Genomic DNA, 16382 nt, shown 5'->3' with positions numbered 1-16382 from the left:
ATTCTGGAGGCCACGTTCGAGCAACTGAAAAGTAGTATTTGTGCAGGACGAGGAACCTGTGCTTAGCAGTGGCACATCTTAATTCTGTGGGACGTTGTCACTCATCTGTAAAGGAGACTAAACCCACAAGAACAGACACAAAACGACCCTGTTGGCTAGTTGTGAAGATTCAGTGAGCTGGTAGGAGAGGGGCTCGGCCCATGGTGGGGGTGCGCCACCTGCCCTCTGGACAGAGCCACGCGCTCCTCGGTGCCTGGGCACGGTGGGCCCCGCGGCCGCACTGTGCACTCTGGAATCTCACTGTCCTCTTTTCTGCCAGTGGCCAACTGGTGGGACGCTGCCGGGGGTGGGGGAACCTTTCCCAGAGTGGGAAGTCCAGGTGGGTCTGCCTGGCCAGGTGCGGACCCAGCTCTGCACCTTCCTCTTGGCTCCCCTGCTGCCAGCCCTCTGCAGCCCTGCTTTGGAGAAGGGCTCCCTGCCTGCCGACACCCCCCGGGATGGTGAGGGGGCTCTTGCCTGTCTGAGCCTCCCACAGACTTGGCGGTTCAGATGAGTCGGGCACATGGGAGCCGCGTGGGGTGCGGCTCCAAGGCGACAAGCTGCCACGGGTCCAGGCCGAGGGAAGGAGCCAGAGCTTCACGCCTGCAGGGGAGGGGCGGGGCACATCTTGAGGAGGTGCTGCTGCCCCCCGATCCTTTGAAGAGAGTGTGGTGGGGACTGATGGCTGAGCAGAAATGAGGCCAGCCGTTGGCTGCATGAGCTCCTGGATTTCTGCAGCGCTCTGCTGTTGCCCTCTTTTTCCTGCTTTCTGCTTCCTGTTTGAGCACCAGTGCCCATTTGAGGGGATGATTTTCAAGGAGCACGTGGTCACGGCATAGCTAGCAGCCTTCTGTGAGTCCAGCCAGATTGACGGAAATAACGTCCCAGCTGGGGAAAGGCCAGAGGAACAGCTGGATTCGTACTGCTGTTTGACGATAGTGTAATTCCAGGCCCCAGTGTGAGAGTTAGCAGCTCAAATGTGGCTCTTACGGACTGCTTGTGCTCGGAGAAACCGCTGTCGAGAGAGTCACTCCGAGAGAAGTTGTGGCGCGTGACGTGGTGACCCGCCATGCCGCCGCAGGGAGCAGCTGACCCTGCTCGAGGCTCGAGAGTGTGGTCTAGAGTGACAAGCCGAGCCCGGGTGCGGGTCATTTTTATGCTGTTTTTCTTCCACATGTTTTTAGTGTTTAAGGTAACAAGTCATCCTTGTTTCTACGCAAGAGAAGGGTGATGACAGCCTAACAAAAGGGTCCACTTCCTGCTGATACTGAAAGGTGCTTTTGGGGGTTGCAGCTCGAAGGCAAATGACCAAGTGCTTTCCAGCATCTTCTGGGGAGGGTGAGGTGGAGAAGGAAATGTGAGGGCCAGTTAAGTGCCAGGTGCTCTATCTGGAGCCCTGGAGCACTGGGGACAGTGAGCCTGGGGGCAGTTGGAACCCTCCAAGGTTACAGAGCTGGGAATCCAGAGAGCCAGGCTCTGAGTCCAGTCCCGCCTGCTGCCTTGCCTGAGTACTTGTCCCTCTCTCCAGCCCTCTCTTGGGCTCCTTGAGGGGATCCTAACTCTGCTTTTGTTTTTCTCCCACTAGGTTTGGGCGGTACCGGTGTGAGAAAGGGACCACTGCTGTCCTCACTGAAAAAGTCACAGCCCTGGAAATCGAGGTGCTGGAAGAAACAGTTCAAACAATGGACACTTCCTGAATGGTGTCCGTGGAGTACCTGGGCTTTGAGCAGGAAAGGAATCACGCTGATGGGGTGATTACTGCTCTACAAGATGGGGGGTGGGGGGCAGTGGAGGCTCCCCTGTAAGACCTTCATTTGGCACAGTGTCTGCTGAATGAGACCCAATAAAAATGAAAACCGGATTGAATGGCTGAGGTCTGGAGGTTTTGTGGTTCTTTGGCCACTAAGGCTCATTGACCATCACCAGCCTATCCCATTCCCCCCCCGCCCAGGATAGTAATCCCTCCGCCAGCGTCCGTCTGTGTTCACACAGGCTAAGAGTAACGGAACCCTCCTCCTAAAAGCAGGAGAGGCCTTATCTGTCGCTGAAGTCAGATGAACCTTTCTACCCACCACCCCTTGTACTAACTTTTTCTCTTGTTCAGGTGGTCCCAAGTTTTCTTGTTTTGCTTTTTAGAGTGAGGGCGGCGCAGCCTTTTACCTCAGCAGCCAAGTAGGAAAAAAGTAGAGCCATCAGTTCTAGGTACCAAGAAAAAGCAGGTAGGTGGACAGTTGGCTTCGCCGTAGCTGCGTAAAACTGGGTGAACTGCTGTTGCCCAGTTTCACAGAAGTCGGTGGAATGCTTTGGGGCTTACGGTTTGTAATAATTAGGATACCATCATCTCACAAGCACTCAGGCCTGGTGAGTGGTTGAGATTTCACACCTCCAGAGGGTCCTGGTGGGCAGGGTTGCTCTCACGGTGTTGAATGCAGATGGCGGGCAGAAAGCAAGTTCATCCGAGTCTGCGGCCGACTCTGCCACGGGTGACGCAGTAGAGGCTCTGGGAGCCGTAAGCAGAGTATGTGCAAAACAGTCTGTGGAATCAGAAGAACTTTTAGTGGCAGGTGCTAGGCAGGAGATAGGGCCTCGACTCTCCCCCAGAGATAGCGTGGCCGGGGTACGCGGGGAAGAGTCCCAGCACCATGGTCTTCCAGAGTGAACCCACTCTTGGGGCAGCCTCCCTTGTTAAAACTGCAAGGAGTGGGGTAGGGAGAACAATGGAATTATTTAGGGCAGCGACTTGGCTGACGATTATCAAAATTATCTGGGGAGTTAAAAAAATTCCAAGATTACTCAGAATGTCTGGGGCCTGAGAAATTCTGTTTTTAAAGGCGGCTGGGAAAATTGTGCTGTAACATGAAGCTGTTTTAAAGTTATCCGTGAATCGTACTCAGTCACAGAAGTGACCCCTCTTACCCCATTTTATTTCAAATGTGGAGAACGAAGTACAAAGCAAAGGCTGCATCTGAAGAAAATGTCTCAAACCCAACAGGGTTACAGTAGAACAGAGTTCACACATGGGAACAGAGCGGTGGCCCAGCCCAAGTCCTTTATCCCCAGGGAGGCCTGGGCCCTGGTCAGCAAGTGCGCTGCAATCAGAGCACCTGACCAGAACGCTGACGGAGCGGGCGGGCATGTCTCTATCTGGAGGGCTGAACGGTCACCACGTCGACGGGTGACAACTTAGACCATTTGAGGATTAACTTGAGTAGAAAAGCAAAATTCAAACTATTTCCTTCAGAGCTTGAGTTTTCCTTAAGTTCACATTTATAAATTAGTCTTCACAGTTAATCCTATCTGGGAACAAGAAATAAATGAACATAGTTCTGGTTTCCTACGCATAATACGGTTGTACGTTAACTCTTGACTTACATGGTCCCTGGACTTCAGGTTTTTGACGGGGTGGCGGAGTGGCTACCATTTTTGGGTCATCTCCAATGTGCTAGGTAACTTGCCTATTTTATTTCCAATTCTGCCAGCGAGGCTGAAGGTAGATACTATTAGTCCCATTTTACAGAGGAGGAAACTAAGGCTCAGAGAGGCTACGAGGGTTGCTCAGGGGCATGGTAGGCAGTTGCAGAACCAGAACGCGTACAGAGAACAGCCTGAGGGCCTGTTTTCTATTTCTGTTTTTTGTATCCTGTGCTTCCTTCCCACAGAGGGGAACGCTTAACACTGATCGTTAAATGAACTGCCGGCCCTCCGGCGGGAGATGGAGGGAGCGCCTGAGGTGCCTGGCCCGGGGCAGGTGTCAGGAGAGGAGGGCTGAGCCGGCCGCACGGAAGACACACACGGCTCTCAAAATACTGTTTGCCTTCTGAAACTCTGCCAGATGCTGGGTTCTCATCGTCATTCATCAAGTTATAAACGTAGATAGAAATATTAGGAAAATCTCCGCTCTACTTTAAAAAATTATTTCCATTTTATCCTTTACAACAGAGCAAGCACACAGCTTGATTTTTTGAAAAGATTCTAAGAGCTAAACTGAACTTGCTACTAACCATTTTGAAAGGCTCACTACAAATCACACAGTCTCCTGCAATTCTCCTGTTCTTAGAAACCTTGACAGGTCACTGAAGGAATTATCCTAAAGATTCACATTACAATCCAGATACAAGGGGTGCGCCGGTGGCCCGCCGAACCACCCACCCTTGGCAACAACCCAGCTGAGATTGTCCACAAACAGTTTAAAGAAAGGACTTTCGAACGCGACCACCAGCGGACCCGTGAGCAGTGCCCCTCCCCCTGCTGCTCCGCACTCGGCATCCGCCGGGAGGCCCGCGCCCTCCGGGAGCCCGCCGAACCCGCTGGTCTTAGTGGGTCCAGGTACCGGGCGGCCGCTGTGGACAGAAGACTCAGGTGAGGCAGAGTGCCGCGGCTCCGAGAAGGCGCGCTGCGTCCGCGTTCAGGTGCTGGACGTCCACACGTGCATCTGTTTGGCCACCTGGTGCACGTATCCGATGTCGGGCCTCTGGTTGGGGTCGGGGTAGATGCACATGCTGACCAGCTCCCGTAACTGTAAGGGGACAGCGGCAGTTACTTCCGGGAGACGGCCTCGCCCGCGGGAACGCAGCCCTCCCAGCTTCTGGAAGGGCGGGCCTGGCACTCGGGTGAGCGACGGGTGTGCAGCCACAGGCGCCGCGGAGAGCCAGACCTAAGGCCACACTGTGAGACCCCGCGAGTGGCTCTGTCCAAACAATTGTGAACTTCCAACCACCCACACTACTCTGTGTGTGTGTGTGTGTGCGCGCGCGCGCTGCTGTCAGTCAAGCAGATACCCAAACCAGAGGACAAAATTCAAGGCAAGGGCTTATTGATCATAATAAAGGCATTAACATGCAGCAGGGCTGCAGTCTGCCCACCCCCTGGCCTCTTTATTGTGCTCATGAAAGACGGAGCTTTTAATTATACAGACACTGAAGGCTGCTCCCGCCTCGGGGTGGGGGAGGGGCGCCTTGAGCCTCTGATCGCCTCCGTTCTTCTGATAGCCAGAGTGCCAATTATTTTAATGGTAATTAAAATAATGACCTTAAAAAGCCTACATCTTAACTTGGATCACTGGGCTCACTGCAATTTTTTCATTTAAAGACCTGGTGCTGGAGGGCCTGGCTGGCCCTGCAGGGTCGGGGGCAGCGGCAGAGAGAGGGCTGGTCCTGAATAAGAGGGCTCGCGTGGACTCGGTGGCCACGCTCGGAGTCTGGGGAGGTTGGAGGGGTCAGGCGGGGGCCCCGGGGCTAGTGTACAGGTTCCGTGTTTCAGGATGCAAACGAGCTTTCCCTGGGTCAGGCACTAGGACCTTCGCTCCAACCTGCGTGCCGCCTTTTTGGGATTCCGGGCTTTAGAAACACTGGGAAGCCCCTGGACAGGCAGCTGTGGCTGGGCCGGTGGCCAGCCCGAACACTCCTGAAGTCTGAGGTTGTGCATGATGAGACAATACTTCTAGGAACCTTACAGAACCTTCCAGTATTCAGGGAAAGGCAGCAGTAGTTGGCCTCGGACAAGTTCATGTACCCAAGAAAAACGGATGAAGGTAAAATCATTGTGACTCCCAATTACTCAGTGGGGAGACTACGAAGTTGGCAGTAAGAGCATGCTGGAAAACTTCAGAAACCAAGAGGAAAACAATGAAGTGTCCTTTATACCCCTTAGAGGTGATGTGAGCTTCAAAAGTGAGGTGTGCTGAGCAGCTTGAGCGCGAGGAAGCGCCTCTCGCTTCCTAGCACACAGCCTAGAAATGCGGGCCGAGACTGGGAGAGCGGATGCTCGGGGGAGTACGACGTCCCGAGCTGCAGTGACTGACTCGGGAGAGACGGGGGCAGGGGGGCTTTGTACAGATTCACTTCGTTTCAGCTTCTCTGTAAGGCAGAGATTACGGTTCCCATTTATAAGTGGGAAATGGGCACAGAGAAGTTTTGATTTGCTCCAAGTTCCAAGTCTAACCTTCTTCAAAACAGTACAGATTTCCACATTTAAAAAGGTGAGAAAAGAAAAACCAAATGCATTAACTTGGTTAAGAAATCTATTAACTCGACCCCTCCTGCCAGCTTCCGCTCCAGAGCCCAAGTACGTCCTTCAAGGAGACGTAGCAGAACTTCGTAAGCCACTGAGGCAAAAGCCATGACAGTGCGTGCACTGCACGACCCCCTAGGACTGTCCTCCCGACCCTCCCTCGCTGTCCTCTGGGAGTCCGCAAAGCCAGTGAGCATGGCGTGAAGTCTGAAAGCTGCCCAGAGACTGGTGGCCGATGACCCTTTTGGTTGGCCTGCCCGGACACAGCGTGAGGGCACCCTGGGAGACCCAGTGGACAAGGGCTGCCCCTTCCAGAGCCTTCGGGATTGGGGCTGCAGCAAGCTGCACAGGCAGCACCTCAGCCCAGCTAGCCCACTGGCTACGGAAGACGTGTACCATCAGGAAACAGGCCGGCGCAGTGGCTGGATCGCTGGGGTCAAATCCTGCCTTCGCCACTTGGGAGTCACGTGACCTTGGGCAAGTGACGTTAACCGTGTCTCCCTTTCCTCAGTAAAATGGGAGGTGGGGGAGGACTCAATGGTGAGTCATCAATGTGAGCTGTTAATCCTGACACGAGAGCCTGTGGTCCTGCAGGGTGGGCCCAGGGAGGCCGCAGAGTCCCCTTCACGTCCGCTAGTGTGGCCCTTGACGGGCAGAACCACGATAGTTGGCGCAGAGCGTTTACCTGGATCCAGGCCCTTTGTTACAACTGGTGGCTCCTTTTAGTGGCGTTGGGGTCAGTGTCAGCCTGGTGCTAAGCTGAGCACGTCACATGCATGACTTAATCCCTACACTGACCGTGGGAGGCAGCCTCTAGGATTATCCCCATGCTACAGATGAGGAGACTGAGGCTCCGACAAGTTCAGTGACTCGCCCAAGAACAGGAAAGGGAGTACACTAAATCCACACATCTCTCCACGCCCTTAGCCACGCTGTGTTTAAAACCTGCACATTTTATTCACAGAGGTGAAACAGGAGCCCTCTTTTCCAGAAGGTGGCACCGAGGAAGGGATATGCGAACACAGCTAGTAGCTGGCACAGACCCAAAACCAGACCTGTCCGTCTGTGTCCAGAGCCCTTGCACCCAGAGTAGAACCTTGCAAATCAGAGTCCAAGGTGTCACTTAGGTCCGTGACAGCAAGGAGACTGATCTGCTTGCCGTGGTTTCCTGTCATGGGTGTGGAGTGGCCGCCAGCCGGGGGACGGGGCAGGCCAAGGCCCCGCCACCTCCTGCCTCCGCGCCTGGTTCCTGCTGGCTGACACCACGTAGAGCCCGTCTCCGGGACCTGCGGCCAGCCTCACACTCAAGCACCGGCCTGGGAGCCAAACGGGCAGAAGGGTGCCAGCGGGGCCTCACTGGCCATCTCCTGCTGGTTTCTAGGCCGAGGCAGGGGCGTGGACTGCTGTTGGGGGCCCACACTGCTGTCTGTGAAGCCTCTTTAGTACCATTAATCCACTTCCCTCCACCCCCCCTCCTGACCCCGGGTCACTGTCCCAGAAATCTTCCCTTCTCCACCCAGTTTAGCGAACTGAGGTTCAAGGCCACAGCCGTGGCATTTTGAAACGCCTCTCCTCTCAAGCCACTGCTGGCCATTAAGCTCCCAGGTCTGGGGGCAGCAAGCTCACCTTCTCAGAGTAATGCTCTCCAGGGAGAGGCGGGTAGTCACATTGCTCGATCTTCTGGCAGAGCGAGAAGAGGTTCATTTTATCTCCATAGAAGGGGCTCTGGAGAGCTGCCATCTGTGGGGGGGGGGGGGTGAGAAACATGAGTTTGCAGCCTTGAGGTCCAGGGGCAAAGGGGACCGTTCCAGATTGGGGTGTGGTCCTCCTCTGGTCCTTGTCGAGACAGTCCAGCAGGGTTTCCTCAGAACCTTGAGGGAGCTGGGATGCAGCAAAGTAGCAGTGTTAGCATGACCCTCGTCATACAAGCAAATTAAATGGCAGGAGGTTTCAGTGACAAAACCTGAAAGGCAACAAGGAAGGGGGGGAGCTGAGGATGGACGGCCAGCCGCGTGCAGGCACGCCCGCCTCACGCCCCGGCGCTCCGGGACTGAGTCTGGTCGTGTGCACACGGCAGATGGGGAGACAGGCTCTGCTCCCTGGGATTCGTGCCTGGGCCCAGCAGGCTCGCTCTGGTCCATTGTCTTTGATTTCTAAGAAGTGATTCCGAAGACACCCGTGGGAGGATGTCTAAGTAATGCACTGAAGAAATTACTTACCCAAGCTCTAGCATTTTGGGGGCAGTGGGGAGGTGAGGCATTTCATTTTTGGTTTTGGTTTTCATTCTGGCTGTTTTCGCTAGCCCAGCAGAGCTGCTGTCTGAAGGCCTGGAGTCTGGGGCAGTGGCTGGTGCTCTCTAGAAGCCGGACAGCCAGGCATCGGGGAGGGCGGGCGAGAGGAAGACGACCGGCTGGCTGGCTGCCCCGGAGGCGGGAGCCTGGGAGCCTGGGACCCTGTGCGTCGCAGAAGCTCCAGGGCGGAGGGGCAGCCATTGCCCAGTTCATCAGCCCGGCCAGCTACCTGAGTCCCAGGTCCGCACGCTCTGGCCGTGTCTGGCCTCAGGTTTCTTGGTGTCTTAGTTCGTGAAACGGAAAAGGGTCCACCTGCAGGGCTCTGGGGAGGCTTGGCCGGCACAGGAGGCGCCACCCCTGATGAGGCCGGTGTGTGATGGAGGCCCAGTGGGGTCTCCCCCAGTCGGGGAACTACCGGCTGCCCCCCTCTGGAGGGCATCCGGACTCCCCGCCCCGTCCTTTGGGGCACTGCCCGGGGTGCACGGGAGCTCTGGGGCGGCTGCGGCAGGCAGCCCAGCGCAGTGCCCGCCAGCCCCATCTGCCAATTAATCCATAATGGGATTCAAGTGCTTCTTGTCACTCCCGCTCACTGCTGCCTGCCGCCCAGAGACGGCCCAACGCCTCCTGCTAATGAAAGTGTCGTCGGGTAATCGTGCCTGCCTGTCTGTTTGGCCTTGGTTTCCCTTCGAGGAGCCAGGCTGCCGAGGCCACTCTGCAGACTCCTTAGCCAGGGGCTCCCGGGCTCTGGCTGTAATGGGGCGTCGGGTTGCCTGAGGAATCCGCACTTGTCCTCGGGCCCCAGAGGGCCGGCCAGGGAGCCCTAACTCAGGGCAGGGAGAAGGCCGTGGGTGTTGGGTTTGCGGGTGCCCACCAGCTTCAGTGTCCCAGTCTGCCCCCGTCCTCTGTTCACCCCTGTGGACAGGTCTGGTGGCCCCGGGAGCAGGGCCTGCCTCCTTCCGGAGGGCCCAGGGAGCTTCTGAGCCCAGGTGGCGTCCTTGGGTTTACAGAAGGACTTTGGGGAGGCAGCACAGTGCGGCCTGGAGACTTTGGGGCTTCCTCTGACCCAGGCCCAGGAGTCGGCCCGGGGAAGCCCCTGTGGGCCCACGTGCCTGGGCCATGCTGAGTGATTTCAGGTGGGCATTCAGGACCAACCTCACCTCTCCTCCTCTCCTGTCCTCCCGCGACCAGGGGCTCCAACCCCCTGGAGGAGGGCTGCAAAACCCCCCCTTGCAGGAAGGCTACGGCGAGGGGCCCTGGCACTTGGCCGGGAGGGAGGGGTGTGTGGAGGCCCTGCCCACCGCACGAGCCTGCCAGGGAGTCGGCTCTACCACTGAGTGTGCAAAATGGCATCGCTCGGGTGATGCATTTCCAATAGTTAAAATGAGAGCCGCGGGTGCAAAGGGTTAATTGGGCAGTCTCAAAAGGACATCTGTTGCCACGGCAGAGAGCAGCTGAGGCTCCGGGGCGGTCACTCGGGGTGAGCTGGGTGCCCTCCGAGTTGTGGCTGGATGATTAAGATGGATTTTCCTGGAAAGTGTTTCTGTTCAGAGTAGAAAGAACATTTAAAATGTTGGCCCACTAACACAGGCCCTGGCTTTTTATGTGTTGGACCTGGGAGACTGGCTCATCCTTTCAACAGCCCGATCTGATTTGCGCAAACCTTGCTGTTCAGGATTCTAAAAGGGTCCCCAAAACTGGTGAGGGGCGAGCCCCAAACCAGCATCCACTTTAGAGCATTCCTCCCTCCCGTGCGGGACGCTCCCACACTGTCCTGAGCGGGGCCAGCAGAGGGCTCCCCCGCAGAGGCCGAGACAGCGGCTTTTCCGTCCGCAAAGGCAGATTCTAGTGACAGCAGCATCCCACCTGCTGCCCCTCCAGCTGCCGGCCAGGGGCCTTCCACCCAGATCAGGGCACTGGGCTCTGAAGGAAGCTCTGGGGCTGCTCGAGGGGCTGGGATTAGAACGATTACCCCGAATGAGGAGATCCTGGCACCGGCGACCAGGCGACCGCCCACCCCTGTCCGGTTGACGTGGTGGCAGACCCGCTGTTTGGGGGACCGGTCCCGTTGGCCTCGTCAGACCTGCAAGAGCCGTGGCTCTCAGCGCCGCTCCTCAGATGCAGAACTTTTCCTCTCTGGCGTCATCGCGATGACACGCAGCCAGGGGAGCGGGAGAGTGTGGCCGCTCGCCCCCGCCGGGAGGGCTCGAAGGAACTGGTGTGCGATCCGAGATGTCAGAGGGAGAAGGGGCCTCTGACTTCAGAGGTGACAGCAAGTGCCTTTGACTCCTGCCCTGTCAGGGCCTCAGACACCCATCTTGTCACCTAGGATCTCCCAAGCACATCCCGGAGTGAAGGCGGCACCCAGAGGCCAATCGCCAAGTGGTCTGCAGCCCTGCTCCCCCACGAGCCAAAGGGCACCCAGACTCTTCTCTGGGTCCAACCACAATTCCAAACAGGATTCTGTACAAGGGGCAGCCGACCCTTAGTCTGTTTCCCCCCGCTGCTTTCTTGCTGGGTGTCAGTCCCCCGAGGCTGCTGTGAGCAGGTCCCCTGCCGAGGATACTGGGGCTGGCGCCGGACGAGCCAATTCCTTCAGCTCCGTGCTCAGAGCTGAGCTCGCGTGTAAATAAATAAATTCCGCAGAGTCCGTGCTGTCGGCAGGGCGCCTCCACGGGGCGTGTTGGGTAATGAAAACAAAGCCCTGGGCCTTCTCGCACGGCGGCGGAGCGCCAGCATCTCTGCTGGGGGCTCCCGCCACAGAGTGGGGGCCGTTGCAATCGCCTGGGGCTCCTCACAGCCTCGCCTTCCTCTCCCAGGGGCTCTGGGCCGAGGCCCACGGTCGCACCCACCCCAGTGTGGACTCGCTGGGGAGAAGCGGATCGGCCCCAGCTCAGGAAGGCCCGAGCGTCCTGCCCTGCTTCTGGCCAGGGCCTGGCTCCTGTCCACAGGGGGGTGGGCTCTGCCAGGCAGCCTGGGGACCAGTGCCCATCTTGGCCACTTCCTTGCCGTGTGACGCTGGGGAGTCTCTCCAGCTCCCTGAGCCCGTTTCCTCCCTTTTAACGAGACTGGGATGGGCCTCGTGATTCTCGTGGTTCACTCGAACGTTCAGGGCTGTGCTGCTCCCAGCTGCCGAGCCGTCTGGCCTGTTTCTCCTCATGCTGACCTCTTCAAGACGGGGCCCAGTTGGCACCCACCCCCGGGGGGCACGAGCCGGGTGAGTGCTTTGGGGCAGCTCCTCACTAGCCATGGTCAACTTCAGGTGAGCTCAGGAGGTCCTCAGGGGTGCCTGGCTGCCCAGGTGAGAGGGACTACGGGGGGCTGAGTAGAGGCCCCCAGAGATGTCTGCGTCTTCATCCTGGACGCCTGTGAATGTGTTACCTTCGATGGCAAAAGGGGTACAGCAGGTGTGATCCATTTAAGGACCCCAGGTGGGAAATGATTCTAGGTGGTCCAGGTGGGTCTTACATGTAATCACAGGCGTCCCTGTAAGCTGGAGGCCAGGGAGACTGACTACAGAGGAGAAGGGGTGCTGTCGGAGTGGCATGAGGACGGGGTCACGAGCCCAGGAATGCAGGTAACCTCTCCATTTTCCACGGAAGAGGCAAGGACGTGGATTCTCCCTAGAACCCACAGAAAGAACCAGCCCCGCCAACGCCTGGTCTTTTGTCTGCTGAAACGGATTTTGGACTTCGGCCCTCAGAACGGTAAGCAAATAATTTTATGTCGTGCGAAGCCATCAGCTTTGTGATAACGGGTCACAGCGGCCAGAGGAAACTAACACGGGGGCTTCTGAGACTTCCCGGCCAGGCAGGGGCTTGGGGAAGGGCAGGCCTCGGCGCCTGGGGCAGGTCTTCTCTGGCTCTGCGCCATCCCCTCCGGCCACCCTGGCTTGGGTGGCTTCCTCCAGGGCGCGCTGAATACGCGGAGGCCGTCTGGAGGGGGTGTGTGGGTGGGGAGCCTCTGTGACAGCTTCTCAGGCTGGCGCTCCTGGAACACATCACAGGCTGTGTAGCGGGAGCGCCAGTCGTGGCTTCGGGATGTTTCCTCCCAATTACCAAGCCCTGGGCCCAGATGAACCTCCCTCCCTGTCTGCTGGGGAAACATCCGCTTCCCGCAGGGCTGGCGGAGCGGGGAGAGGGGTGGTGGCCAGCGGCCGAGCCCCTGCTCCCTGACATCCTCCAAGGGGCTGGCTGGGGCAGCCACGCGCGCTCTCTTCTGTGGGCGGCCCAGGGCCCTCGGGGTTGAGATCCGGGGCCACTGTCCCCGAGGACGACCGTGCCCGAAGGACTTGATGGATTTCAGTGACTTCCCGCTGCCAAGACGTCCCTCCCTGGCTGCGAGCTGCAGGGCCCCACTGCTGCCAACCAATAAATCAGCTCAACTGAGCTAGAGCTTGATGCCGGGGAGCCATGGACACAGACGCTGCTTGGTTAGACACGTGTTCAGGGGCCACAGCAGAGACGCGCAGGACCGCCTCCCAGGCATCCACGAGCCGGGCGCTGCGGGCCTGGGCGGGCATCTGCCTCCGGGAGACCAGACAAAGGCTGCGGCAGGGAGCAGGGCGGCTCTGTGCCGAAGGCTTGGCACGAGTGCAGGGAGCCAGCTGCCATCCTCCGGCCCCCGGGAGGAGAGCAAGGCCGCCTGGCACACCCAGGTCTCACACCCTGCTCGGCCCGCGAGTCTGTTTGTGTTTGGAGACCCTCCGGGTTCACCGAGGCAGGAAGCGGCTTCCAGAAATCCCCAACCCAGAATGGAAAAATGAGAGGAACCAACCATCTGGCCCGGGGACAACATCCGTGGGGGCGGGAGGACAAAGCCGAGTCCTCCACGGAAACGGAGGCCAAGCTGCACTTCAGTTTCCCGCTGGCCAGAGCAAAAAGGGAAATGTGGCCAGTTGTGGGGTCCTCACTGCCAGAGGCAGGCGGCAGGTGCCAGCCGCCCGGCCTGCCCTGCGTCAGTGGCTCCCAGCAGCGAGGGGGTAGTCGTGGGCGCCTGTGACCTGCCGGCCATCACCCAAGGGCCTTCTCTGAGCCAGGCTCTGCTCGTGCCGGTGATGCTTGGGGGGGGGGGGGAGGCAAGGGAAGCTCCCGGAGGCAGAGGCTGACTGGCCCCAGGGCCTTCAGGGCATGAGAGGGGAGCAGAGCTTTGAACTCAGGTCCTTCCAACCAAAGTGGGCCCACACCAGGACCCCGCATTCTCTCACCCGAATTCCCGCAGCCGTGCGAGTCCGCTGCGTGCACACGGGCGCACACACGGTGATTCAAAATCGCACCCCCTGGGCCCCTGCCACGCTGAGGGCATCTGCCTGAGGGCACCTCCCCTGAGCACTGACACCCAGGTGGACAATGCCAGTTATTGGGGGTCGGAATCCCCTCCTCAGACCCCAGGCCTGGACAGGGGGGCAGGGCTGCTGAAGCTGAAGCACGAGCCTGGCAGGGCTGGGTTGGATGTGACCTGCGCTCGGCTTTGTCCCTGACCTCAGCAGCCCCCGTAGCCGTGGTGTTCACCTGTACTTGGAGAGATGGCTGGAGAGACCCCGAAGTCATGATTCATCTGGGGTGACAGATCCCAGTACCAGAGGTTCTATGTGACTCTGGAGGTTTGCCCACCTGGTTTTAATTCCCTCTCGGCAAAACCAAACCAGCCCCCTGGGGCTATTACGAATGTGCAGGCACGTGGGACGCCGACTACAAGCAGGTTTCTTTCCTGTCATCCTGGCTGAGGACCGTGCTGACTTTATCCCTTTTCTCTTGTTGCCAAAGATCCTGATCTCCCTCCAGATTCCCTCCCGCACCCACCGTCCCTCCCCAGCTCCCCGCCTACCCACAGCCACTCCGGGCTCCCAAACCCCACAGCAGCCGGGCTGTGCAGAGGGACAGGGACAGGGGAAGGAGACACAACTCAGCCCTCTTCCATCCGAGGGGGCCACCAGCTGGGCACCACCTCGGCCTGGCCGCTCCTGTCCGGTGGTCATTCAAAGAATTCCTCCCACAACACATGCCCTGTGGGGTCCCAGAAAGCAGGTCTGCGCCCCATCTCTGACCATCAGGGCCTGACTCACTTTAAGATGAGTGTGGGGGACCTCCACACTGCTGGAGAAGGGGGCCCAGCCACAGATGCCACCTGGCTTCCTCCATAAGCATAGGCCACTTCTTTAAAACGAAATGTCTGCTCTTACAACAGAGATGCTGCGAACTTTAAACCTTGCGAAGGGATCAGTTCTGACCTCAGAGTCTCACTGCCAAAGACCCCGGCCACAGGAGCCACCACAGTCCCTACGTGGATCAGCAGTGGGCAGCTTATTCCTTCAGTTTATACCCAAGCACTGTGAGCTCAATTCCCAGAGTCCACAGTTTCAAGGAAGCAAAGAAGCCAGTCTCTGTGACCCCCAAACGCCCCCGGGGGCCCCTCGGCACCATCTTGAGCATCGCGCGCCTGGCAGTCACAGGCCACATCAGCTCGATAAGCCTCTTTAGCTTATCCGCTCCAAACCAGACCCCACACACGCTCAAGTCAGCTCCGGGGAAAGCAGAAAAATAATCAAGGTTCCAATTTTCAAAGCAAACCGTGCTTGGTGTCTCATGGCCCTTGGAGAATTTTTCAAAGCCTTTCATGTCTGTTCTTTCATTTATCCAGACGGGGACGGTGCGGAATGGGGACTATCCCCATTTTACAGATGGGGAGGCAGGCTCAGCAAGGTGGACAGAATCCCAGAGCTGCCCAGCACTAGGCGGTCCGGGCCAGGGTGCTGGAGGCTGTGGCCACCAGCTCGAAGACCCTGGAGGGCTTGGGCCTCCCTCCCTCCCCTGGCGGCTGCAACAGCTTCTTGGCATAGAAATGGCCTGTGTTCCCAGACCTCCAGGGTGGCCGGTCACAACTTGCTCATGTCATCTCCTGTCTGAGCCTGCCAAGACTCAGAAATATTCCTGTCCCTCCATGCAGACTGGCCACCAGATCTGGAAATGGCCATCTGGTGGCCCCATTTCACTGCTTAGGGAAGGGGACAGTGGTCTTTCGGGAGGTCTGTGTTGCTGAGCCTGGGAGAGCGTGGACACCCTCTGTGAGGAGCACGTCAGAAGCACGGGCCACAGCTGACCCCTTCTGTCCCCAGGGCCCTGCATGAGGCCTGATGCATGGGTAAGGGAGGACAGTGGATGAGTGCACCCTGGTTACCAGGGAAACGGGGGCCGCCAGACCCCCTGCCTATGGCCCCTCCGTCACAGACCCTGTTTCTCACCCGTCTCCCTTTGCAGAGCGGAGCTGCCCAAGGGTGACACGGCACCCAGTCTGCCACTGGCCACACCTCTAACAAGCTCCTCCAGCCCGACGCTGTGGATCAGGCAGACGAGTGGGGCGAAGGCCAGGACCCAGACGGAGCCGATGCCACAGGTGGATGGACGTCACCTCTCCCTGCGGTCCCACCTGGAGCTGGTGGACTGAGCCGCACCCCGGCTGGACCCAGGCCATGCGTGCCCCACTGAAGCCATGGACCCGCGAGCCACTCACCTCATACAGCAGACAGCCCAGAGACCAGATGTCAGACTTGAAGTTGTAGCCGTTCTCGTGGATCCTCTCCGGTGACATGTAGTAAGGTGTCCCCACTGAAACACAGGACGGGGGTAGGTGGGTGCTTACGCTCTTCTGTGCAGGGAAGGATGTGAGGGGGAGGGGAAGGTGTGGGGGTTGGGGAGACCGGGCCTCGGGCTCCCTCTCCTCCGGTCCCCTGCTCAGTCAGATGGGAGCACTAGGCCAGACTGGAGCTCCCACACTGGGTAGGGCACTAAAAGCCCCCGGGGACAGGGTGCGCCCCCGACCTGAGACTCGGTCTGGGGGCTGGGCAGCTGGGGATACGAGTTTCTGCCAAGTGTCCAGGGGAGTGGGATGCAGGGGCCAGGCTCTGGGCGGTAAGTGATCAACTGTCCTTTCAGGTGATTGCCTGACTCCTAGAAGAGTCCAGAAAAGGGTCTCAACAGTGGAAAAAACTCACCCCCTTTAACACTGACCAAAGCGCATCCCACGTGTTAGCTCATTCGTGTTCCTAAC

The 16382-nt window shown here is 58.5% G+C and overlaps 2 protein-coding genes across 6 annotated transcripts in view; one reads left to right on the top strand and one right to left on the bottom strand.

Moving 5' to 3' along the window:
* PSMB7 (proteasome 20S subunit beta 7) overlaps window positions 1–1909 on the top strand; it is a 58305-nt gene extending 56396 nt beyond the window's left edge. The window contains exon 8 of the mRNA XM_008698782.2: window positions 1625–1909. Within this exon, the coding sequence (XP_008697004.1) occupies window positions 1625–1736 (112 nt within the window). The 3' untranslated portion in view covers window positions 1737–1909. The remainder of the gene's footprint in view (window positions 1–1624) is intronic.
* Window positions 1910–2942: 1033 nt separating this feature from the next.
* The window catches only part of NEK6 (NIMA related kinase 6), an 87772-nt gene continuing 74332 nt past the window's right edge, over window positions 2943–16382 (bottom strand). For all 5 annotated transcript variants that reach the window (XM_040631863.1, XM_040631865.1, XM_040631864.1 and 2 more), the window contains 3 exons: window positions 15846–15940; window positions 7675–7788; window positions 2943–4555 (listed from right to left, as the gene is read on the bottom strand). In XM_040631863.1, the coding sequence (XP_040487797.1) occupies window positions 4445–4555; window positions 7675–7788; window positions 15846–15940 (320 nt within the window). In that variant the 3' untranslated portion in view covers window positions 2943–4444. The remainder of the gene's footprint in view (window positions 4556–7674; window positions 7789–15845; window positions 15941–16382) is intronic.

This window comes from Ursus maritimus, unplaced genomic scaffold, assembly GCF_017311325.1.
Source record: "Ursus maritimus isolate PB19 unplaced genomic scaffold, ASM1731132v1 scaffold_17, whole genome shotgun sequence".
In the NCBI taxonomy this organism is placed as follows: domain Eukaryota; kingdom Metazoa; phylum Chordata; class Mammalia; order Carnivora; family Ursidae; genus Ursus; species Ursus maritimus.
Note: the sequence above shows the minus strand (reverse complement) of the source record. Positions and strands in the feature narration are given on the sequence as shown.